Source organism: Oncorhynchus clarkii, chromosome 21 (assembly GCF_045791955.1).
Source record: "Oncorhynchus clarkii lewisi isolate Uvic-CL-2024 chromosome 21, UVic_Ocla_1.0, whole genome shotgun sequence".
Classification (NCBI taxonomy): domain Eukaryota; kingdom Metazoa; phylum Chordata; class Actinopteri; order Salmoniformes; family Salmonidae; genus Oncorhynchus; species Oncorhynchus clarkii.
Genome location: NC_092167.1, coordinates 31,920,412 through 31,946,272, shown reverse-complemented (window position 1 = coordinate 31,946,272; position 25,861 = coordinate 31,920,412). Strand labels below are relative to the sequence as shown.

The 25,861-nt window shown below is 42.4% G+C and overlaps 1 protein-coding gene across 1 annotated transcript; it reads left to right on the top strand.

Moving 5' to 3' along the window:
- Positions 1-1,508: 1,508 nt before the first annotated feature.
- Positions 1,509-25,179, top strand: LOC139379404 (ventral anterior homeobox 2). The gene is made up of 3 exons (XM_071122212.1): positions 1,509-1,831; positions 5,535-5,722; positions 23,544-25,179. Exons 1-3 carry the CDS (start codon positions 1,582-1,584, stop codon positions 24,036-24,038), a joined length of 933 nt encoding a protein of 310 aa, XP_070978313.1. The 5' UTR covers positions 1,509-1,581; the 3' UTR covers positions 24,039-25,179.
- The last annotated feature ends 682 nt before the right edge of the window (positions 25,180-25,861 follow it).

Sequence of the window (25,861 nt, the reverse complement as noted above, 5' to 3'; positions counted from 1 at the left end):
CCGATCTTCCTGCGCTGCCACCATGTCCGTGTCAATTCTCGGTTAATCTGACTATTCTCTCATTGATTTGATTGACTTATTTCAGCAGTTTGGGGGGTTTTCTGTATTGTTGTCCAGTGCTGGTGGAGCATATTACTTTGAAGTGCAAAATGTAACAATATAGATTAAATCAGTAATTAACACAGACATGGTGGCATAGCAGGAAGACTGGAGTGAACCAAGAGGTTTTGAGTTCAAATCCAGGTAAGAACATGTTTAATATTCATTACTGTATAAATTAACATGCACAATGTAATCATGTAGCCTTTGTTAACTTGTGTCAAATATGTACATTGAAAACATTGTATGTCAAAGCACTGTGTGTGTGTAATTAGTTCCACAGACTTTTTTTAGGTAATGCCCAAATAATAATTTCTAGTTGAATGAATATATGATACAATTTGTGAAAACACATTTTAAGTTGACTTAATTTTTGCCTACATTTTCTAAAGTTGAGCCAAATATTTTTTTAGGTTCAGTTAACAATTGGACCGAAGTGTTGAGTAAACAAAAAAGGCTGTGGAACCAGTTACTCAATAATAATAATACGTATGTATATTTTTTTTTACAGTGAAGGGTTCTTCGGCCGTATACACTTATTGGAACGTACACTGACTGATCTGTCTGTTTACCAATCAAAGACGAGCAAACCGGATATTACGTTGCTGGTGACAGCCTCTTTAAAGTGCACCCTGCCACAACATTATTGTCCATATGACTGTCACACCGTCAAGACAAAGCAAAACTATCGCCACCAAGATTATCTGAACAATCATACAAGATTTATAGGCTACACACAGTTAATGGCTCGGTCAAGCCTCGCTTGGTTCGTTATGCCTCAAGGTATGTGACCCTTTCCCCTGTTTGAACGCCCCTCAACATTCTCTACACATACATTATTGCACTCTCCAAAGGAAGAAGACCCCGAGCAGACCACCAACAACCCAACATCCGTGACCACGCCAAGACAGCTCCACCGAAACCAACAACTCAAACGGTGGTAAATGTAACTGATTTCAAGCCCATGCTCAGGGGTGCAAGGTTTATAGGACAAAACGTGTCATTTCTTGAATGCAGAGAGTGAACTGACTGTGCTGTACAGAGGCTGAGACTGTTCCTCTGCTGGTTACGCGCTCGTCTTTCATTTTATTTATATGTGGGTGAGCAAGTGTAGCACCTCCCAGCTTCTTTGGTCATAGATCTGGTCTCCCCTTGTAGACTATACACTTACTGTACGTACAACATGCATGTTAGATTTAGCGCGGTCCTATAGCTGAGGAGGGACCCTAGGCTTGTCCAAAGGGCCCCCTCATTCTCACCACCATCCACGATCTCTCTCCTGTACTTCGGATCGCAAGATAGTGCTGAAACATGATGAGACACTTGCAGTGCAGCTCGGTTCCATCCCAGGTCGGCGTGGCGGGTTCTGTTTTTTAACTGGATCTACTCTGGGGCATGGTCTGCAAAGGTGCAAAGAGTAGCAATAACTGCCCAATAGCGAGGTGAAGAATACAGAAGATCTATACACCAATATTCAAATCGATGTTCGATCAAGCCACGAATATGGGCGATGAGATCGCCGAGGATCGCAACAACCACCGCCTTGGATCCAACTCTCAGTGCCGTGACGTGATAGACAAATGCCATACCGAACTTGGGGGCAGGTCGCCGGTGCAGAGCACAACCGATACCCCGGGTACATCGGCTTCCACCCCGACCTCCTCCAGTGAAGACGGACATGATAAACTTTTAGGAGTGGACCCAGACTACTGCCGGAGGATTTTAGTTCGAGGTTAGTAACGAAATATAATTTATTATTGTTGTGGCGAAAATGGAAATCTATATTGCAAAAAGAGGGCACATATTGTCTTGCATACGTTACTGAACAAAATCAGGTGTTTATAATTCTTAATATTTGAGAATTTCCATTACATTAATTTAATATATGTAATGCATTTGCAAATATACCACTATTGCAATCACAACTACTAATAGCCTAATTCTACAACAACTACTACTACTACTAGGTTACTAGGCCATGTTACTACACTGCTACTTCTTCTATAATACTTTTACGCTTACAAATAAACAAATAGTTGCAGTGATTTATTGTAAATACAATCAAATAAGGTATTTCATATGCAGATGAAGATATAATACTATTTATGTCCAATATACAAAAGGAATATATAGCTAGCCTATATTCTGGCTCCTGATACCTTTTTGAAACAAATTTGCTATACTTAGAAGAAGAAAAAAAAATCTAACGAAATTTGAATGAAAATGATGAACATCTGAAATTAAAATGTACAGTAGAGCTTAGAGATAATGATAACATATAATAATAGCAGTAGCTGCTTTGTACTATATGAATCAACAAATTATAAGTAATGATTGGCAAACAAACTACTTAAAAAAAAACACACAACCCATCATGTGTACTTCTGTGTGGGTTTATTCATTTTTATCTTTGTTTGAGTTAAGGTATTATTACTCAAAATTAAGCAATATGTTGTCCATGCTCTCTTAGATTAAAATAAATTGAGCCCCACCTTTCTAGCCCTATTGCCGTCTTTGGATGGAATTCTCCAAAATGTGTAGACTAACTTAATAGTTATTTTAACAATTGTATATATTTATATTGCTATATATATATATATATATTGTGGTTCTTAGGATCTACAACTTCTTTAAAAAAATGTGTTGAGAATGAAACAAAACACAAGTTACTATTTTCAATTTCCAAATATATAATTGTGTAATTAGTGGCCTACTCTATGCATGAGTCACACAACTGATATCTCTATAGTTTATTTCACCATGTCCAAAAATCTTGGAAGTGTATGAGCCATGATGACAATAAGGGTTCAATAGTTTGTAGTAAATTATGACAATAATCATTGTGGGGGGGAGATCCCGTCAACAACATTCCTTTCTCATAACAAAACAACACCATGGCATATTTGTTATATTACTAATTACCTTCCTAATGCGTATTAAAATATAGTAAAATAGTTCCAGGAGTATGCATTTTCAGAAAATAAAAAGAAGAAACAGTTTGTAAAACATGTGAAATTGTTAAAGGTGTGTGCAAAATGACATAAAATACTTAGTTCATGTCAAATAGGCTATAGTAGTTATAGGCTATGTGACTGACTGACTTAGAATATAAATTAATTGAATGCAACTCAATAGTTTTGTTCAGAGCGTAATGACGTCTCTTTGCACTGCTCTTTAGTCAGGGCTGTAAAATGCATTACAATGTCAATGTCAACAAACCCTAAAGTAATGCATTTTTTGTTTGTTGTTTAATCCTTAGTGAGATAATATCACAATTATGAATATGGCTTTCTAAGTAAATAGTCATAGTGAGCAGCAAAAAAACAGTTTATTTTTGAAACGTTTGAACTTGTTGGCCTATTCATAATATTCAAGTTGACCACTTATTTCTAAAATAGCATATCCATGCCCCTTACCCGGATAGTTCTCACACCAATGTGAGATGAATATTTGTCATGGATACCGTAACACCATATATCAGTTAATCACCAAACTATTAGCCCACAAAAACACTGATAAATTAATATTATCTTCTTACAAAAAACAGTTACCCCCCTATTTGTGCACATTTGATTTTCACCAAATGTATAAATTAACCTTTCATTTGAACAACGATGATCATACACATCACCTACAGGAAAGGTCTACATAATTGAATTCATTGCGCGTGCCCCGGGGCTAAATCTAAACAGAAAGCCGGGTAATTGTAGAAGTGAACGGCCTCGGCGGTAGACTGAGATTGATTAGATGTGGTGAGGGCGAGTTGAGCGTTTTTGGCAGAGTTGCTCGGGACACCAAGCTCGCAATACCCGGTGTCACTATTTGTTTTTAAAGCTGATGATTGAATGCGCTAGGTACCGCTTGAGAAGCCGAGGTCAGAGAAAGGTCAGGCGGGTCTGTCTGTGCAAAGTCTCGATGTGCGTGCAAACCGTTTGAAAGGCCCTGCTGCAAAGTTGTACATTTTGAGGATTTTAATATTGGGTATTATGAATGAGTAGATGTTTAGTTAGAAATGATAAATATGCACAATGTTGGAACGGGTCTCTATAGCTCGTGCTAACACCATGGATGCTTGCATGGAAGTTGGACAAGCTCTACGCAGAGACCGTGCCGTATAGGCCCTATAGATGCTATTTCCTCATGAAATGTGCAATATATTGGCTGTAGGGCCTATGTGGATGAACCACATCAGCCCTACGTATAGCCTACAACCCTTCAAATAGTATACGGTGGTTACGCATGATGCAGTACGCCTATATAATGTTATATTCTTTCAAGAAATTCAGATTTGTTATATCTTCTATAACTTTGATTACATTTAAGTTTTGCTGAGGAATTGAAATAGATTTAGACGCAACATGATTCGACAGATCTAGGCTACTGCTCCTTTGACATATTTATTTTATGGTGGGACCCAGCTTGGTTAGTCTATATGTTTTGCACTTAATAGGTTTTTGGTATTGCATAAATAGCATCTTAGGCATATTCCATACTTGTATATAAAAACAGACATTTCATGATGTTTTACTGAACAAAACGATTTCACGTTGTCCCATAAATGTCTATATTTAACGTTGTGTACTGATGCGTCAACTAGCCGGTTACACTATATTCTCCAGGGTGGATTCTAGGACCCATGGCAAATGCAGAGGTTTAATTTGAAATATAACTCTGAGAACATGCTCTCCAAAAATGTAGGCCTACTTGCGCTGAGACAGACAATTACGTACCGGTAGGCCTATAATTTAATAATGGGATAGGGAAGTATCTTTCAGTTCTCATTGTTCTGGCTATAACTTTTTGAGAATATTCCCCAAACACGGCAAAAAAAAAGCAAGCTACTATGGTGAATGTGTGAAACTCAGAGGTAGCCTATTCTCCAATAAAAATAAAAATAAATGGTATACCATACTTATGTCCAGTTCATTACATACTGCAGCACACTATATTCTCCAGGGTGGATTCTAGGGTGGATTCTAGGACCATTACATACTGCAGCACACTACAGGACCATAGCCTACTCTCAGTTGAAAATATGGAAGAACTATTCTAAGGCATTTTACGCGTAATATCTATCTATCTAACGAACGGATATGCCTGTTATCTCTGTAAGGTGCATTGAGTTTTATTTAGGGATATTGTGATTCTTACAATATATTATCCATCTATTACTTCTTCCCCTTTTATTTATTTTTTACTACAAACTTGACTAGCCTATATTTCCAAGGAAGACAACTAGATGTCAATGTCCTCATACTGAAAACAATGATCACGTCAAGAGATTATTATTATATATATTGCGTAGGAGCACAATGTTTAACAATATCTTCCTGGTCGGTACAAAAAATAATGACATTGGTAGGCTACTACAGTGTGTGCAACTATAATACGACTTTGGGACATTTCACACACGGTGTCTGGCTGTATATCCACAGATGCCAAGGGCACCATCCGGGAGATCGTGTTGCCAAAGGGTCTGGACCTCGACAGGCCAAAACGAACGCGGACATCATTCACCGCCGAGCAGCTCTACCGACTCGAGCTGGAGTTCCAGCGCTGCCAGTACGTAGTCGGCCGCGAGCGCACTGAGCTGGCGAGGCAGCTGAACCTGTCCGAAACACAGGTAAGAAACATACATCATTTGACAGTGTACGCCTATTTCTTCAGAAGTGGTGCATTATCGATAATATATTGATATCCTATTGTGCCAATAAAGACAACTTGTATAGGTAACATTGAGTCCCGATTGTAGGCCTATATATTAGATTGAAAGGTATGCTTTTTTTAAGGAAGGCTATCATGATAACTCATCGCTGTGCACAGTCACATTCTATAATGTCTCAGATGTTTTTACACCCAACTTTTGTCATGGAGATGCATCTACTAAGGAGAAAGCACGACGTGTACATCTAACATCATAACCAATGTCTTTTTTTGGAAACTCCAATGGTCATCATGATATAGGCTAGGATTTGCGCAAGGGCTCCATTCTTGGGTTCTATCCATGAGTCCATATTGTCAGTGCTGACTTTTCTTAGCGGGAATTCACAGTAGCTCCATCGCCAGACGTCTCATGTAAATAAACCAAACAACATAACCACCTCGATGCTTTCCAGTAAGTATTCAATACTAATAATAGCCTAATAATAATAACAGGTATTTGTGTTATTTAAACTTTTTTGTTGTAGATACCCGTGGGTTGTAGCCTATAAAACAAACATTAGTCTAGACAACAGTAACAAGGGACAGATGGATGTAGGCTAAGCTGCTATAGCCAGTGCCCTCCACATGAATGATTGAGCAAGGATGGAGAATAACACACAACATGGTGTGAAAGAATAGGGCCTCATTTGTTATGTCAACTGATGCATTACTTTGCCTCTGATCCAATTATACGAGTTATGTCTATATAACTAAACTAGTTACATGTCAAGATAACATCATTTCCACAATACATTTAGTAGGCTAGACCTAACGCAATGTGTCGTCCATAAATCCATTCCTGAAAATGAAAGATTGAAAGGGTTCGTGTGAATGAAACCACTTCTTAAATACGCTGTAGGCCCTATTGTCGTAAGGACCGTGTCCAATACCAAGTAGCCTCCAGTTAAACTGCATCTCCCTGACCACTGTTAAGAATCACCTTTATTCGCCACGTACATTTATATGTACCAGGACTTTGACCTGGTGAAATGGTGCTAACCACAAAACTGAATTTATACAGGCAGAATATCTAAACGAAGAATTTACACATAATCCACATATTCTATAGATACAGCAAAAACGGAACAATTACACATAGGCTAGCTGTAGCCAACATAGCTGATAAAAATGGAGAATTGTCCAGCGAATTGATAACCGCTACAGATCAATGGCAATGATGGAGAGGAGACGAGACGAGGAAAGCAAGCTAATACCTTTGGGACGCAAGCAGCCACATTCATGCAATGTTCTTCAGGGCATAGTAGTGTGAGGCCTACAGCTTACCCAGCCATTCTTTCAGATTGTTTAAAACTATAATAATCATATATTTCTATAGTCAATATTGTCAGTCATAATTTTGCACAGTAACCGAAAGGTTGCAAGATCGAATACCCGAGCTGAGAAGGTAAAAATCTGTCGTTCTGCCCCTGAACAAGGCAGTTAACCCACTGTTCCTAGGCCGTCATTGAAAATAAGAATTTGTTCTTTACTGACTTGCCTGGTTAAATAAAGGTAAAAACAAAAAAACATTTCATCTGGAGGCTATTAAAAACAATACCCAGAAGGTGTTGGAGCATTTTAGAGCAATTTCTTAAAGCTGTGTCCATTGAAATTGTGAACTTCGTCTGCTAATATATTTTGCTTTGATTGTTTTGATCATTTACAACATTGTACAGTCCCAGGAGAAAATTTGCATATAAGCCCTAATCAACGAATTTAAAATAAAAAATACCCCAAAAAACAAAGAACAACCACATTAGGCGATTAATCATTCTGTCATTTCTAAAAACTTTCACTTTTTATGTTTCGGTGAAGTTAAATTTCAGAGTTTATATGTTCACTTTGTTCGAGTAGGCCTCGAGGCTCTTAGCTGTATCTTTATGAGTTGCTGGTATTCAAGGCTTTAAAACGAGTGATTTGATTTGCAGGTCCACTTACACACAACACAGTGCGTTTTAAAGCATTGCCATTTGAGAATTTATTGCTTATCGGTTTTGAGAGCGAGTGGTCGTGAAATGTACGATTGAGCGTAGTAATAATAGCTTTTATGAATCATTTATAGTACTAACTCAGCTTAACTAAAGGCAACATTATACTTTGATGGTCAGAAACACGATTTTCAGGAGGAGGTGAGACCTAAAATGCACATTTGGGAAAAAAATATACTCTGATTTCTGATTGCGTTTTGGCAACCTCATTCGTATTCATCCTCTCCAAATTTCCAGTCAGAGTCAAGTTCATTTTACAGCACCATGCAATACATTGGATCCACAATATTCTGATTCTGTAGTGTCCAAGCAGCCTCATAGGATGTTCACCTATTACTATTGTCAACATGTCTACTTTGGCATCCAAACAAACAATATATTTCGAAGTGAAGTCACACCAAGTTATCCAACTAAACAAAACGTTTAATGTTATATCTAGTATCTAGCACAATATTCCAGTAAACTTCAACCCAAGGCTATCACAAATCCTATTTTTGCTGTTAGCTATGTAGATGTGGGCCTCTGCATGGTTTGGTAACGGCAACGAGTGTTTACATCAAACGTCTCTTCACTTAGCGCCTACTGAGACATGTAAATGCGCACTCTCTCGTCGATTTCTTTCGATTAAAAAAGATCGGATGAAGTAGATATTACAAATGATTGAATTCATCAAATGCTATACTAGGTCCTACTTGATTTGTCAAGAGATAATAGCCTAATATCAAAATGTAATCGAGTAAATGTAATAGGCTCTTAGCCTGAACCTTAGTGCATCCAACAACGTAATAACATGTAGCCTAATTTAGCCAAGCATGTTTTGTGCTGTAACATATAGCTCAAATTACTCAATTTAGACATTGGTAGGCCTATTTTATATTCCGTGTTACCACCACGAAATCTCGGTCACGAAAGGCTTCATTGGGCTTAAAACATGTCGTTTTTATAATGTTTATTAAGTTATCAAAGGCACACCTCAATGGGGGTTGACCTGTGATATTGCACTCACTGGGCACGGACGTCAGTTCAACATCTAGTTTGATTTACATTTGGTTGAGTTGCCAACTAACGTGAATTCAACGTGAAATCAACAACTAAATGTCACTTAATTGGATTTACGTTAAAAGTTTAGTGAAACATATACGAAATTCCCTTATACAAAATGCCTTTATTGATGACTTTTTGCAAATCCAATCAGCATTCCAAATTGAATCGAACATCATCACATTCAATCATTTTTGTTGTTGCTGTGGTTGTTGTTGAAATGACTTGAAAACACGTTTTTTCCAGTGGGGAATGTGATGTCATTCACGTAAATAGTTTATTGTTCCAAAGTTGACGGATTCCTAAGCGCTAGTGTTTCGGGATATAGGCGTTGACAAAGATGTAACTCGAATATGTTTGGTCACTATCAAAATTCCACAGGCAACGAGCTACAGGCTGCATTTACATTTAGCCAAAATGTCATGATGATAATGTCCTTATTTTTGCTGTTCGTTCACGTGATAGGCTAAACATCAAACGGTTTGTTTAGGTATGACATGAATAAACCATCCTTATAATAATAGCCTCATGTAAGACAACTTATTCAATGAGGTGTTGCTTTGGGCAACCTAAACAGTTTCGCAGTAAAAACAAAGTTAATATCCAGACCAGTTGTGCGTAAAAGCTTTGAGTTCACCAAGAGACACGAGCTTCATGAAAGCAAACTATTTGAGAGGGGATGAATAACATTTCAAGTAAAATCCTCCCTCACGCAGGAAACACCTCGCCTCTCCCCAGAGCCCAGCAGGTGGCTCCCCCTTCCCGCGTAACGCGGCGGGGAGCCCCGCACTCTTGGCACGCTATGGAGGTTGTCTTGGGATGTCTGCGCGGCTACTAAGTATCGCCTACGCCAGGTGCACCTTCCTAGCATGCTAAACGCCGCCGGTTCACAGGCACTGTAGGGGAGGAGACCTGTTACTTTAGCAGTTAGAGGAGTTACTTGAGCTCTGGTGAAAGTTTCTCATCATTTGCAAATCAGTATTCTAATTTTTTTTTGGAACACGATAATTGAGACCAGCGAAGCATGAAGCATCCACTGACTTCACCAGTTATGTTTCAAAGACCTCTCCATTATGACAATTCATATTATATCAGGGGATACATTGATAAAGGCATGGTAATGGTTTTTCTACAGCTGCTATGACTGTGACTCCTCTTTTTCGGTTTAGCAGAACTGACTTACCCAGCAGGCAAAATACTCAAATAACATTTCTGGGTGGTTCTGATTCTGAATCCCAAAATTATGCTTGCTTGGTTTTCCTCAATTGTTTTCTCAGACCCTTGTTTTACATTTAAGCTTACAAGTATATTTTGGGTTGACCCTCGGTTAATACCTCCATACAATTTGGAGCCCTTTCATCCCGTCCACTTGCTTTCTCCTCCAATATTTAAACGTGATTCAATTACGTCTATCAATCCACCGAGTAGGCTTTTTCAGCTTGCTTGAAAAACACCATAGTCTAAGAGTGTGCCCGAAACAGCGACTTACTCCCTATATAAAGGGGCCCTACCCCATAGGGCTCTGTTTGAAAAAGAATGCACTATATTCGAAATAGGGTGCCATTTCAGACACACAGTAGACAGGGTCTAATGATTATCTTTCACATCGAGAAATGTTAATGGCTTTCATTATGTTACCTTTTAATTTGAACTTGGCTGTACATAAGCTATACATTCTACAATGTGAGGAATGAAGATATCTTATTGGTGGGTGGTGGCCCTAGGAGGAATGGAGATGTCTTATTGGTGGGTGGTGGCCCTAGGAGGAATGGAGATGTCTTATTGGTGGGTGGTGGCCCTAGGAGGAATGGAGATGTCTTATTGGTGGGTGGTGGCCCTAGGAGGAATTGAGAGGTCTTATTGGTGGGTGGTGGCCCTAGGAGGAATGGAGATGTCTTATTGGTGGGTGGTGGCCCTAGGAGGAATGGAGAGGTCTTATTGGTGGGTGGTGGCCCTAGGAGGAATGGAGATGTCTTATTGGTGGGTGGTGGCCCTAGGAGGAATGGAGATGTCTTATTGGTGGGTGGTGGCCCTAGGAGGAATGGAGATGTCTTATTGGTGGGTGGTGGCCCTAGGAGGAATGGAGATGTCTTATTGGTGGGTGGTGGACCTAGGAGGAATGGAGATGTCTTATTGGTGGGTGGTGGCCCTAGGAGGAATGGAGATGTCTTATTGGTAAGTGGTGGCCCTAGGAGGAATGGAGATGTCTTATTGGTGGGTGGTGGCCATATGAGGAATGGAGATGTCTTATTGGTGGGTGGTGGCCCTAGGAGGAATGGAGATGTCTTATTGGTAAGTGGTGGCCCTAGGAGGAATGGAGATGTCTTATTGGTAAGTGGTGGCCCTATGAGGAATGGAGATGTCTTATTGGTGGGTGGTGGACCTAGGAAGAATGGAGAGGTCTTATTGGTGGGTGGTGGACCTAGGAGGAATGGAGAGGTCTTATTGGTGGGTGGTGGCCCTAGGAGGAATGGAGAGGTCTTATTGGTGGGTGGTGGCCCTAGGAGGAATGGAGATATCTTATTGGTAAGTGGTGGCCCTAGGAGGAATGGAGAGGTCTTATTGGTAAGTGGTGGCCCTAGGAGGAATGGAGATGTCTTATTGGTAAGTGGTGGCCCTAGGAGGAATGGAGATGTCTTATTGGTAAGTGGTGGCCCTAGGAGGAATGGAGATGTCTTATTGGTAAGTGGTGGCCCTAGGAGGAATGGAGATGTCTTATTGGTGGGTGGTGGCCCTAGGAGGAATGGAGATATCTTATTGGTAAGTGGTGGCCCTAGGAGGAATGGAGATGTCTTATTGGTAAGTGGTGGCCCTAGGAGGAATGGAGATGTCTTATTGGTAAGTGGTGGCCCTAGGAGGAATGGAGATGTCTTATTGGTAAGTGGTGGCCCTAGGAGGAATGGAGATGTCTTATTGGTGGGTGGTGGCCCTAGGAGGAATGGAGATGTCTTATTGGTAAGTGGTGGCCCTAGGAGGAATGGAGATGTCTTATTGGTAAGTGGTGGCCCTAGGAGGAATGGAGATGTCTTATTGGTAAGTGGTGGCCCTAGGAGGAATGGAGATGTCTTATTGGTAAGTGGTGGCCCTAGGAGGAATGGAGATGTCTTATTGGTAAGTGGTGGCCCTAGGAGGAATGGAGATGTCTTATTGGTAAGTGGTGGCCCTAGGAGGAATGGAGAGGTCTTATTGGTGGGTGGTGGCCCTAGGAGGAATGGAGATGTCTTATTGGTGGGTGGTGGCCCTAGGAGGAATGGAGATGTCTTATTGGTGGGTGGTGGCCCTAGGAGGAATGGAGATGTCTTATTGGTGGGTGGTGGCCCTAGGAGGAATGGAGATGTCTTATTGGTAAGTGGTGGCCATGGTAGGACAACACTTTTAGCACCATTTACTGAAATGACTTTTCCCTCTGACTGAAATGATGGTCTAGACTGAAACAATTATGTTTTACAAAATACTTAAGCGAATGAGGGTTTATCTTTTTACTCTTGTTTAAATGATGACAATATATCGTAATCTGTCACCTGACAGGCTCTCAACCCCTTTGGACATAAAGAAGTTGTGTCAACATAGTTTCCATGTTATTTCAACTTGACTATTACGTTATTTTATTGTTCAAAACTGGTTGGATTATGGGAAATGAGACAGTTATGCATATAGCTGCCCAGAAACCTCTCTTTACCTACCCAACACTCTTCCCATCCCAACTGAGTTTACCATCACCAGGGACCATTTTACTTACATTGCAATGTATCAATATATTGTTCTCTGCTGCCCATCTGTGGAAAAGCCACGGATTTAATGGTGGAAGGGGGTGTTTAAAACTGGTTTAATCCCGGGCTGGGACAAGTGACAAAATGTTTTTAGCGAGCAGCTATGGCCAAACATTTGGATGTATTTTGATCTTTCAAGGCAGCAAAGCTTGCTAACATGCACAATCAGATGGGCCGTTTGAGCTGCTGGAAAACATCCACAACCATGTTTGTTTTAGAGACTTGTGTGTGAAGTACAGTAAGTGCTTGTGTGTGTATTGTTGATCATGTCTAGAGTGGTATGCAACCTCCAACCCTGTATTCTGCAGAACTGAATGCAAGATAAAAACAGATATGAAATGCTGGAAACAAACTGTCGAAACAAGGGCTCATTTATTCTATGCTGTACTGACCCTAGATCTTCGCGCTTGAGAGAGAGAGATACAGAGGCAGAGGGACTGACAGATAGAGAGAGCAGAGACCCAGAGAGTGGATCTGATCCTAATCTTACTAAAGCCCTGTGAGGAGATAGGATCGAGGACATATTAAAAAAGATGCATAACACCTCTGTTTTGAAACATCAGCTTGCTATACATCCTATACACACAGACATCCCTACTAATACCTTCTCTGCTGACAAACATCCCTCTGTCACTTCTCCTTCTGGGGAGCTCAGCTCTTTAGACCCGACCCACAGTAACCGTCTTAGTGCACCACGGGTACATGAGTGGCCATATGTGTGCAGGGGCCAGGAGTTTTCCCTAGCCACGTTGAATAACCGGACCAGGGATAACTCCAGGGCCTATGTAAAGTTTCCATATATACTGTAGTACAGTGTCTCTCTTCTTTTTTTTGAAACAGCAGCAGTTGGGCTTCTAGAGCAGGTTTTGGGGTCAGTTGGAGTTGAAGCAGTCAAACCGGGAAGCAAACTGAAATTTGCAATTCAATAATTTAAAGAAGGGTATATAGTTTTAATGACCTCATTTTGGGATTTTCACATTTGTATTTGTATTTATTATGGATTCTTCCTGGAGTCCAGCAAAAAAAAGCAGTAATGCATTTAAAAAATAATTTAAAAATCAATATTATCATAACAGATTTCACAACATATTAAGTGTGTCCCCTCAGGCCTCTACTCTATTACCATATATTTATAACACTAAATCTATGTGTACATGTGTGTTTCTTATCGCGTGTTTGTATGCATGTGTCTTTGTTTTTTGTTGCTTCACAGCCCCCGCTGTATTTGTATCTGTTTTTGAAATCTAATTTTAATGCTGGCATGAGTTACTTGATGTGGAATAGAGTTTCATCTAGTTATGACTCTTTGTAGTACCGTGCACCTCCCATAGTCTGTTCTGGATTTGGGGATTGTGAAGAGACCTTTGGTTGTCATGTCTTGTGGGGTATGCATGGGTGTCAGAGCTGTGTGCCAGTAGTTCAAACAGACAACTCGGTGCATTCAATATATCAATACCTCTCACAAATACAAGTAGTGATGAAGTCAATCTCTCCTCCACTTTGAGCCAGGAGAGATTGACATGCTTATTATTAAGGTTAGCTCTCTGTGTACATCCAAGGGCCAGCCGTGCTGCCCTGTTCTGAGCCAATTGCAATTTTCCTAAGTCTCTTTTTGTGGCACCTGATAACAGGATTGAACAGTAGTCCAGGTGCAACAAAACTAGGGCCTGTAGGACTTGTTTTGTTGACAAAGCAGAGCAGCACTTTTTTTACGGACAGACTTCTCCCCATCTAAGATACCATTGTATCAATATTTTTAGAACATGACAGTTTTACAATCCAGGGTTACACCAAACAGTTTAGTATCCTCCACTTGCTCAATGTCCACATTATTTATTACAATATTTAATTGAGGTTTAGGGTTTAGTGAATGATTTGTCCCAAGTACAATGCTTATAATTTTTGAAATATTTCGAGGAACGCATGGCTCTTGACTTTCGCCTCTCCCGAGTTCGAACAAGAGTTGCAGCAATGGGACAAGACTGCCAATTAGATAACATGAAATTGGGGAGAAAAAAAGGTTAAAATACGAAAAATACAAAAAACCTGAGATTCTTCACATATACTAGTCTGTGCTGTTGTCACTCATTTATTGCTTTGCTGTCGGGACTTTCATTTGTTGCCTTGGGCTATCACCAAGGATGCAAAAAGCAGGGGTCTGAGTGTGTGTCTGTCTGAGTGTGTGTGTCTCTCTCTCCTTTCTCTCTCAGACTCTGTCTCGCTCTGTGTGTGTATGTATGTATGTACATAGTATGTGGACACCTGCTTGTCGAACATCTCATTCCAAAATCATGGGCATTAATATGGATTTGCCACTCTTTTGGGAAGGCTTTCCACTAGATGTTGGAACATTGCTGTTGCGACTTGCTTCCATTCAGGCACAAGAGCAATAGTGAGGTTGGGCACGGATGTTGGGCGATTAGGCCTGGCTTGCAGTGTGCGTTCCAATTAATCCCAAAGGTGTTCAATGGGGTTGAGGTCAGGGCTCTGTGCAGACCAGTCAAGTTCTTCCACATCAATCTTGACAAACCATTTCTTTATGGACCTCACTTTGTCCACATGGGTATTGTCATGCTGAAACAGGAAAAGGCCTTACCCACAAACTGTTGACACTAAATTGGAAGCATAGAATCGTCTAAAATGTTATTGTATGCTGTAGCGTTAAGATTTCCCTTAAGGAACTAAAGGGCCTAGTCCAAACCATGAAAAACAGTCCCAGACCATTATTCCTCATCCACCAAACTTTACTGTTGGCACTTTGCATTGGGACAGGAAGTGTTCTCCTGGCATCTGCCAAACCCAGATTTGTCCGTCGGACTACCAGATGGTGAAACATGATGTATCACTCCAGAGAACGCTTTTCCACTGCTCCAAAGTTCAATGGTGGCGAGCTTTACATCAATCCAGCATTGCGCATGGTGATCTTAGGCTTGTATGCGGCTGCTCGGCCATGGAAACCCATTTCATGAAGCTCTCGACAAACAGCGATTTTGCTGACATTGCTTCCAGAGACAGTTTGGAGCTTGGTAGTGAGTGTTGCAACTGAGGACAGATGATTTTTACGTGATATGCGCTTCAGCACTCGGCGGTCCCGTTCTCTGAGCTTGTGTTGTCTACCAATTCGTGGCTGAGCCGTTGTTGCTCCTAGACGTTTCCACTTCACAACAGCCAATGATGGTGCCATGTTGAAAGTCACTGAGCTCTTCAGTACGGGGCCATTCTACTGTCAATGTTTGTCTATGGAGATTGAATGGTGGTGTGCTCGATTTTAAACACCTGATAGCAACGGCGGTGGCTGAAATAGACGAATCCACTAATTTGAAGGGACGTCCACATATTTTTGGCCATGTAGTGTATGTGTGTGTGTGTATCTGAATGTCTTTCGCTGTGCATTGTTCTCAGTAACTCCCAGACATTGTCTGGCTAGTCGTCTGGAGCACGGAGGGCACAGGGCATTACGTAGTCCTACAGATGTAGGAGAATGAGAGAGAGGACGAGACAGAGGCAGGGATTGTATAAAAGCTGAAAGAGTAGGACACATTTTTAGGAAGGAAGGGAGACAGACAGACGTGGGCCTAAACCAGTTACAAATGTTGTTGCATTGTCTATTCATTGCCGGGCTATTCATTATTTTAAAAGTGTGATCAAGAGTTTAAGGAATTTTATGTCCAGTGATTGATGTCCTACTCTGGCCTTGTACAGTCTCAGGTTGTAAAACTGACGTTCAACACATTTGACACAACGTTGTGACACAACTGATATTTTTTTGTGATACATCAGAGATATTATCTGCACAAAAAACGTTTACACAACCATTGTTTGGTGTCTCCAAAACGCTTTCGTAATGTATATTCTTTTGGTGCAACAAATCTCTTTTGAAGGATGTGTGTGTGCATGTGTGCAAGGCCTTCATTTCATTCACCGGGAAATAGCATAACGCAATTATCTCATTGGATTAGCAAGAACAACAAGCCGAATTGGTTTATCTAAACCTTGACATCATAGGACCTTAGGACGAAGGGCTTGGCCCACCCCCGGGCTGGGGGGGTGGGCGGGATGGGGAGGGGGACAGAGCACGGAGCAGAGGGCCTAATAATAGTCCCAAGTGCTTTTGCGCTAAGGAGGATTAGGGAGCTACATCTACCAGTGAGTGGCTAAGATGGGGTCGACCCTTGGCTGAACCTGCCTGGACATGTGTTTCAGTAATGCAAAGGAGGGATTGAGGGAGGGAGGGATGAGGGCAAAGGAGCAAGGGCACGAGGGCGAGAGGATGAGCAGGTGAAAAAAAGTGAAAAAGATGACGCGATAGGGGGTAGGAGATATAGGGGGTAGGAGATATAGGGGGTAAGAGTTAGAAATTGAAACTGGGGCCGTGTTTGGATGAGGTCCCAGGTGTTAGAACAGAATGTGGGATTGGAGATAGAGAGAGAAGGGCTGTGAAGGAAAAGGAACATTTGTCATATTCACCCATGTACAATGTTACCGTACCGTTTCCATAGAGAACATTTTGTAATTGCTACCATACAGTATTCTTATAGGAAATAAAGTCATTGTTACCATAGAGTTTCCCTATAGAAAAGGGCCATACAGTCATACAGTTTTGCTATAGAAAACGAAGTCATTGTACTCCTAGACCGAGGCCAGGCGGTCTGATGTTCATCACATGTGTAGGATCAGCGGGGTCGCGGGGGAACATTGAGCCTCTTCCAGGGTCACAGAAAGTGTTCGAAATATTGTCAGCAGGTGTCCGTCCTGCTTAATGGAGCTAGGCTTTTCCACCCCACAGACTCTCTTTTAAGAGATTAACTAGCTTCTCACTAGTACACCCAATTATTGGGTCACAACTACAGCCTTTAGTAGCTTTATAGGGCATTGATAAAGCCTTCATAAGAACTATATGGAGGCTTAGAAACAAAGTCATCCTACACAAAGGGTGATAAAAGTGTTACCACATTTTGGCCAGCCTAATCCTTTATATATGTATTTTTATAGCATTACATTTTCTAATGAATCATTCTGATGTGTAGGTTTGATGTCTTCATTAGACACAATCAGAACGATTCATGACACCGGTTATCTGTCTGCATGTATAGCCAGCCGGTGTTGCGTTGCTGATGTGACTGTAAATAGTGTGACATCCATCTCTTGAGCTGCTTCAGTTCGGTAGACTCACATATGGACTCCCAGTTGACCTTTGCCCTGGGTTAGTTAGCCCTAGCAGGTGGCTCAAACTAACACCACTCCATCCCTGCTTGTTTTCTGCTTGTGTTGTTGTGGTTTGGCAGTGTTTAGTACTAGTGGACTCAGGACTATCCAGCTCTGACCTGCACACTCTGTTTTACCCTACCTGCTCTACTCTAACCCTTGTGTTGTGAGATGGAGTGTGTAGTAGTGGACACAGGCCTACTATCCTGTAGCAGTCCAGCTATTCAGAATGTTCTGCTTTTACTCTATCCTCTCCTCTCCTACCTCTGTTCTAACCACCCCTGCCCAGCCTTGCTCTGCCCTGGCTGTGCCCCGGCTGTGCCCAAGCAGAGCAGAGAGGAGCGGGAGAGCTGCAGGGCAAATCCAGGTCATTGCCAGGCCGCTCTCCCCCCTCTCTCTCTCTGTAATCTCTGCCCTAGCTCTGAACCCTGGATCTCATTAGGATGGATTTATTTCCAATAGTGTATTTGTACGAGAGGGTAGAGATTTGTTTTCTTTCTCTTTTCATAATCCCCCCCCCCCCTTCCCTCCTGTAGTAGTCCCCTGTAAACCCCAGGGTTTTTCCTCAAGCGGACGACTGTGATATGAACGGCCCGGCCCCCTCCAGCCTCCCCGCATCTCAGTCCCTGGCTAAGCCACGCCCCACCGAGGAGGCGGAGAGCGGTGATTGTGGGTTTTCACCCAATGGGGAGGCATTAGGGACACAAGACTCCATCTGAGGTTTTGGTTTGAGAAACCCTGGTGTGGGAAGTGGTGTTTTTTAGCTTAGGCAGATGCACTATATACATAAAGAGGGTTAAGACGAGACAGAGACTATGTGGATTGAGGCCCAGGTCTTTACTCTATGTCTAAGATGTGGCATCAGTGTCCTTCTCAGCGGGGGAAGATCCCTTCCCAATCTCATTATACACATACTAATGGAACCGCTGAGACGACGGTGACCTGACGTCCTGAGACTTAACTAACCACCAGGACCGCAGGTGTAAACAACAGTTTTATTCAGGGTTGTGGTCAATTCCATTTCAGGTCAATTTAGAAATGTAACTGAATTCCAATTCCACACTTTCCTGATTTGAAAAGCATTGAAGAGAATTGGAATTTCAGTTTACTTCCTGAATTGACTGGAATTGAAATGGAATGCACCCCAACCCTGTAAACAACAGTTCTATCATATAGCTTTCACCTGTCCAGTCAGACTCTTTTAACCGAGTTAATATTTTTCTTGATTCTACCTCCGTTGTCCTCCTCCTAGAGTGTCTGAATATTTCCCCTCTCTCTTCAAGGTTACCAGAGATTATGTGTGTGAGTAAATGTTAAAGAGAGAGAGTTGTGGTAGGGACTGGGGAGGTTTCTGTCCTGTGGTTGCCATCGGTTGCATGTTTTATATACATATGACCTCTCTGTGACTGCTGTGTGTGATGTGAATGCAGCAGCTCAGCCCTTGGTCGTATTGTGTTGTGTGTGTCCTGTACTTGTCATGCTGCTGCTAATCATATAGGTTAGCTAGGTCCTACTCATCATTGATGCTTTCCAAATGGAACCCTATTCTCTAGTGCACTATATAAGGAGTAGGTTGCCATTGGAACGCAACCCACAATAGCCCCTCCTCCGTGTGTAGGCTAGGCTATACGGCGTGTGCACTGACTTGAGAGATGGCATGTTCAAAGCCACATCCTTACATTATTCTGCCTGACTGTCAAATCAGCAAATTGTTGTGAAACGTTAATAATATTACATGAACACTTTATGGTGTCTAGCTGCAAAATGGAAGCCGCTTGGTGCTCAGTCTGCTGTACCAATGGCCATATTCCCTTTTTAGCTGGATTAGATAGCAGGGTTCTCAAAATAAACAGGCGATGCGTTGATGGACGCAGAGCATGTGAATACTATGCAGGGGTGTCGTGTACCACAAAAATCTGAGGGGGGCAGAAAGTATGCGAGGATGGCTGTGGGGTTGGAGAATTTAGCATTTTTCAAATACCCAAAACAGCTTATTTCCCTGCAATCTAGAGCCATAATAATAAAGATATATACACTACTGTTCAAAAGTTTGAGGTCACTTAGAAATGTTCTTGTTTTTGAATGAAAAGCAATTTTCTGTCCATTAAAATAACACCAAATTGATCAGAAATACAGTGTAGACATTGTTAATGTTGTAAATGACTATTGTAGCTGGAAAATGCAGATTTTTTTATGGAATATCTACATAGGCGTACAGAGGCCCATTATCAGCAACCATCACTCCTGTGTTCCAATGGCACGTTGTGTTAGCTAATACAAGTTTATAATTTTAAAAGGCTAATTGATCATTAGAAAACTATTTTGCAATTATGTTAGCACAGCTGAAAACTGTTCTGATTAAAGAAGCAATAAAACTGGCCTTCTTTAGAGTAGTTGAGTATCTGGAGCATCAGCATTTGTGGGTTCGATTACAGGCTCAAAACCTTTCTTCTGAAACTCGTCAGTCTATTGTTGTTCTGAGGAATGAAGGCTATTCCATGTGAGAAATTGTAAAGAAATTGAAGATCTCCTACAACGCTGTGTACTACTCCCTTCACAGAACAGCGCAAACTGGCTTTAACCAGAATAGAAAGAGGAGTGGGAGGCCCCGGTGCACAACTGAGCAAGAGGACAAGTACATTAGAGTGTCTAGTTTGAGAAACAGACACCTCACAAGTCCTCAACTGGCAGCTTCATTAAATAGTACCCGCAAAACACCAGTCTCAACGTCAACAGTGAAGAGGCGACTCCAGGATCCTGGCCCTCTAGGCAGAGTTGCAAAGAAAAAGCCATATCTCAGACTGGCCAATAAAAAGAAAAGATTAAGATGGGCAAAAGAACAGAAACTGGACAGAGGAACTCTGCCTGGAAGGCCAGCATCCCGGAGTCGCCTCTTCGCTGTTGACGCTAAGACTGGTGAGAGAGGGAGAGAATTAGAGGGAGCGTACTTAAATTTACACAGGACGCCAGATAAGACAGGAGAATTACACCAGATATAACAGACTGTCCCCAGCACATAGACTTTTATAGTATAGATACTGGAGGCTGAGGGGGGGGGGGATCAGGAGACACTGTGGGGGATGTCAACAGACCAACTTACTACCCTGAGACAAGGCTGAGTATAGCCCACGAAGATCTCCTCCATTGCACGAGTTGCATGTTCAATAATAATTGTTAACATGATTTTTTAAAATAAAATCCTACATGTAAGATCCCTCAATAGAGTTGTGAATTTCAAGCACAGATTCAACCACAAAGACCAGGGAGGTTTTTCAATGCCTCGCAACGATTTGCACCGATTGGTAGATGTGTAAATATAAAAACATAGACGCTGAATATCCCTTTGAGCACGGTGAAGTTATTCATTAGGATTTGGATGGTGTATCAATACTCCCAGTCAATATAAAGATACAGGCCTCCTTCCTAACTCAGTTGCTGGAGAAGAAGGAAATTATGGTGATTTTAAAACAGTTAGAGTTTAATGGTTTTGATCATGAGAAAACTGAGGATGGATAGGCAACATTGTAATTACTCCACAATATTAACCCAAATGACAGTGAAAAGAACGAGGCCTGTAGGGAATAAAAATATTCCAATACATGCCTCGTGTTTGCGTGATCTTTTTGTCCTGAATACAAAGCGTTATGTTTGGGGCAAATTCTTATACAACAAATCACAGGTTCCTGACAGGTCACCTATTGGATGGTGTCATGACAGGTCACCCATTGAATGGTGTCATGAGCAATACAATTCACCAGGCGAAACTTGATCAAAAATATGAATAACAGCTGCCTGGCGGCGCCACAATCACCGCTGGCACGGGGGAGCATGAGGAGTGACGCTTGGAGCAAGACCTACAACAAAAACAATGACAGCTCTGAACGCAGGGCGAACTATGTTTAGGTCAGGCGCCACTTAAAGGCGCTGCATGGTCAATCCGACGTCCGCATTGGCCGTGCAGCATTTGCGGTGATATGGTCTCTGCAAAAGTCAGGGCATTCATACTTCTTGCGCTTCGCCGAGCAGAGCTGTTGTGAATGAAGTTGTCAAGGAGGTGAGTTTGTGTTTATACAGGACCTCCCGCCCTCACCTACCGTCAACCAATCATGCAAATGCGGAGCTACACGGAGCCCTCCGCATTGTTACAACATTTGAGAGGCGCACGGCGACGTGGCATAGAGCATCAATTAGGCCTGCGTCACACCATCCATAAAGCGCCTCCGACCACATTTTTGGATCAAACATAAATTGTCTCAAAGAGTTGGCTCCGACCAGAGCGCTGCAGCTCAGACCTTCGCTGTTTGGACCGACAGCCTGCGTCTTGTGCTCCTGCTCCAGGTTATAAAGGAGGCAGAGGGCGAAAACTGCAACGAAAGAGAGAGCATAGTTAGGGGATGCTCCAATCACAGGAGGAGGGTGACTCAAAAAAAGTTTGTACAATTAAGCATAGACCACCTCCAAGTCACAGCACAATCAGAAATCAATCAGAAATCTATTAAGGCCAATCATTTGTGAGAGCATGCAAAGATCGGTGATAATTCAATTCATAGGCGACCCAAGTCCACCCAAAGACGTGTGTCTGAGCAAAAGCATCTGATCTCCCCTGACCCCCCTTTCCCTGTGTATTGTGTGTGTGGCATATGCCTTGCCCCCCCCCTCCCCACAACTCTACAGTTCCACACACACACGCTATACATTAAAGCACTCGCGCATCAATGAAACATCCAGAAACAAGGACAGTCAATGTTCAGTGAGCTACCCTCACGAATGGCACGCAGTGTGCTGTGTAGAGAAGTTGACTGTGTAGCCTTGTCTACCTATCACAGCACAGCACAACAATTCACTTTGTCCTTGCTTAGACTCTCAGTCGAAACAGGTTTAGCAAACACCAGCCCCCCATATTCCCTTCAAAGCTATTGCTGTGCTTATAGTTTTGTCATACTTGGGAAATGTGTTGTATACTTTGCACTCATAGACAAAAAACAGATTCACTAACTAACTTTCACTGGCTGACAAGGTCCCCATTCCATTCCAATCGCACACGGACTCCTCCCCCCAGTCTCTATCAGGCACCTTAGTGAGAGAGATGAGGGTAAAATCATCCAATCGTGGTAAAACCCAGTCAGGAAAACAACAGTGTTGATCCAATGAGGTGTACTTGGGATTGCCTTTGTATGTATGATGCTTGTGTCTGTGGGTGTATGGATGGCGAGGCACTTTTGTATCGTGTGTCACCAACGTGTGCATACTGTGGGCATATCATGTGCTTTACCTTAGCCTCCACTGAAAGCCTGTCCTTGGTAACTCTCTCAATTTGGAGCTGCCTTCTTGACAAAGACTCCCTTGAAAATGTGATCTTTTACATCTCAATGGGACTTCTGGATTAAAGTTTCATTAACAGAATGAACTGAAATCCAGTGATGGCTAAGATGATCAGTGAGAAAGAGTCTGGGGCGACCTAGCAGTTAAGAGCTTTGAGCCAGTAACCAAAAGGTCGCTGATTCGAATCCCTCAGCCAACTAGGTAAAAAATGTGTCAATGTTCCCTTGATCAAGGCCCTTAACCCCAACTGCTCTGGATAAGTGACAAAATATAATGTGTTTGTATGGTTTTAACGGTACATAAGTAAGAGTTATTATTTACCCTGTTGTCAGCTGTTTTAGTGAACCAAACCATTTCATTAATAAAACCATGTTTTAACCCTTTAGCATTTCTCTCCCTTCTTCTGTCCTTCCAGGTCAAAGTGTGGTTTCAGAACCGTCGTACCAAGCAGAAGAAAGACACAACCAAAGACTCTGACAAGCGCTCCTCCTCCACCTCCGAGTCGCTGGCCACCTGTAACATCCTGCGCCTCCTTGAGCAGGGGCGCCTCCTCTCCGCCCAGCCCCCCAACCCCCTACTGGGCACCCACCACCCAGGAAACGGCTCTCTTTTGGGCAGCCCCGGAGGCTCCTCCTCCTCGCCGGGTAGCAGCACACCACCGAGAAATGGCGTTCATGGGATGGGCGGGACTTTCGGGCTGTCGTTGCCCTCCCTGGGTGGGACTCCGCCCTCGTCGCGTCTGGGCGTGCCGCCGTCGCACTCACTGTGCTTCTCCATGCCACTGCTAGGGGGTGCTCATCATGAACTGGCATCCGGGTATGGGTGTGGATCCTCTGCGTTCGAACCCTACATGCGGCTGGACAGGATCTCCAAGGATGGCGATCTGACTGGGAAGAAGACAGTTTCCTAAGGGGCGGCTACTTGGGGTTTTGGGATGGGGTTGGGATGACTCCCCCCTCTGTCCCTCCATCTGGTCTACCACCACCTATCCGCACACCAACATTGTTGTCCGTCGTTGGTTGGATCACCAACATCATTGTCCAAGATTGGCTGACAAGGATGGACAGACAGACAGCTGGGTGGAGGTGCACCTCAGAAGGAGCAGGGCTATCCTTGCGCAGCCGTGTTGTGTCATTGGTTGCACCCTGTACCCACCCGTTCTCCAGCTACTTGCTACTGAATATCGTCTATAGATTACATTACAAGGAGTGCAACCAGTTACCCCTTCAATACATTACATACTTCCCAGCAAAATCATCATGTGTGGCAGCTTTCTGCCAGAACGTTCTAAGTAAAATAATCATACACTTTAGCAGTTTCTAATATTAGTTCGTATTGTATAGTGTCCAACACTGATTCCTGTAAATTCTTTATTTGGTTGGTTCTGTGTGTGTTTTAAAATGTGGACAAATGGTGTGTAAACTAAAGCTAGTCTTAGGTCAAATCCATGCTAAGAAATATAAAAAGAAAAGGTACAGGGGATATGTCCTCGCCAAAGTAATGGGTTAGCGATAGCGCTGTTAGCTTCATCTCTGCTCTGCGCTACACCCTCACGTTGTTTTGTCGTACAATTAACTGGAGTAAATTCGAGGTCAACCTGATGAGCTTGACCCACTGACCTTTTATCCCCTCCCATGACATGAACTCTTGATATGTAATTCACCAGTGAAGCAGTATCACTTTGCCCGCAGTATGCGTTACCATTGGCTACAGAGACTACTCTCTAGTTTAAAGCAAGCAGGTTACCCTGACGACCCCCGTTCAGATAATCTCAGAATGTTTTGGAACACAAAGGGTTTATCATCATGGGGGGGTGGGGGATTTGTATTTGTTTTTAGTGTACATAAAATGCAACCCATCTATCCGGTACGTATACTACCGCATCACCTGGTATTCACCACTCATTCTCTTGTGGTTGAATGTTGATCACCTAGGTTTGGTGCACAGACACACAGACAGACACAGACAGACAGACACAGACAGACACAGACAGACAGACACAGACAGACAGACACAGACAGACAGACACAGATAGACAGACACAGACAGACACAGACAGACAGACAGACAGACAGACAGACAGACAGACAGACAGAGACACAGACAGACAGACAGAGACACAGACAGACAGACAGAGACAGACAGACAGACAGACAGACAGACAGACAGACAGACAGACAGACAGACAGACAGACACAGAGACAGACACACAGACAGACACACAGACAGACAATTCCTACTTAACCGGTCCATATCAATACTTCTCCTTATCTCATGGAACTCTGTGTGTGATGTTCTGATAGGTCAACACACACAGGATGCAGTACGCGTCATTGCTTTTTAACTGTTTTTAATGTAAATGTTTTCTCAGATTGGTACTTTCAAAGCCACTTGCTTCTTTTTCCCTTCTCTTGTTGTTATTATTTAAATGGTATTTGGCTATTCCCTCCCAGACACTCTCCTGTGCACAAGACTCATCCAATGTTTGATTTCCATTAATTTACCTTTGATATAAAGCACTTTATGTTCCTAGAAGCTTTTTCAATTTTTCTCCCTTTTTTTTTCTGGTTGAAAGTTTGTTCTCATGAAAGTTATTTGAGATCTTGAGATATCAGATATTCACAGGTTGTATCACAAATGGCACCCTTTTCCCCATATGGTGCACTACTAATCCTCCCTACAGTCACTCTCCCATAGGTACAGTTTTAAATGCAATGGATTCGGACTACCCAC

Excerpts from the sequence above, each read along its gene's own strand:
- LOC139379404 (XM_071122212.1), top strand. The coding sequence starts at position 1,582 with ATGTTCGATCAAGCCACGAATATGGGCGATGAGATCGCCGAGGATCGC. Across the intron at positions 1,832-5,534 it reads CCGGAGGATTTTAGTTCGAG|ATGCCAAGGGCACCATCCGG; the intron begins GTTAGTAACGAA and ends GTATATCCACAG. Across the intron at positions 5,723-23,543 it reads TGAACCTGTCCGAAACACAG|GTCAAAGTGTGGTTTCAGAA; the intron begins GTAAGAAACATA and ends CTGTCCTTCCAG.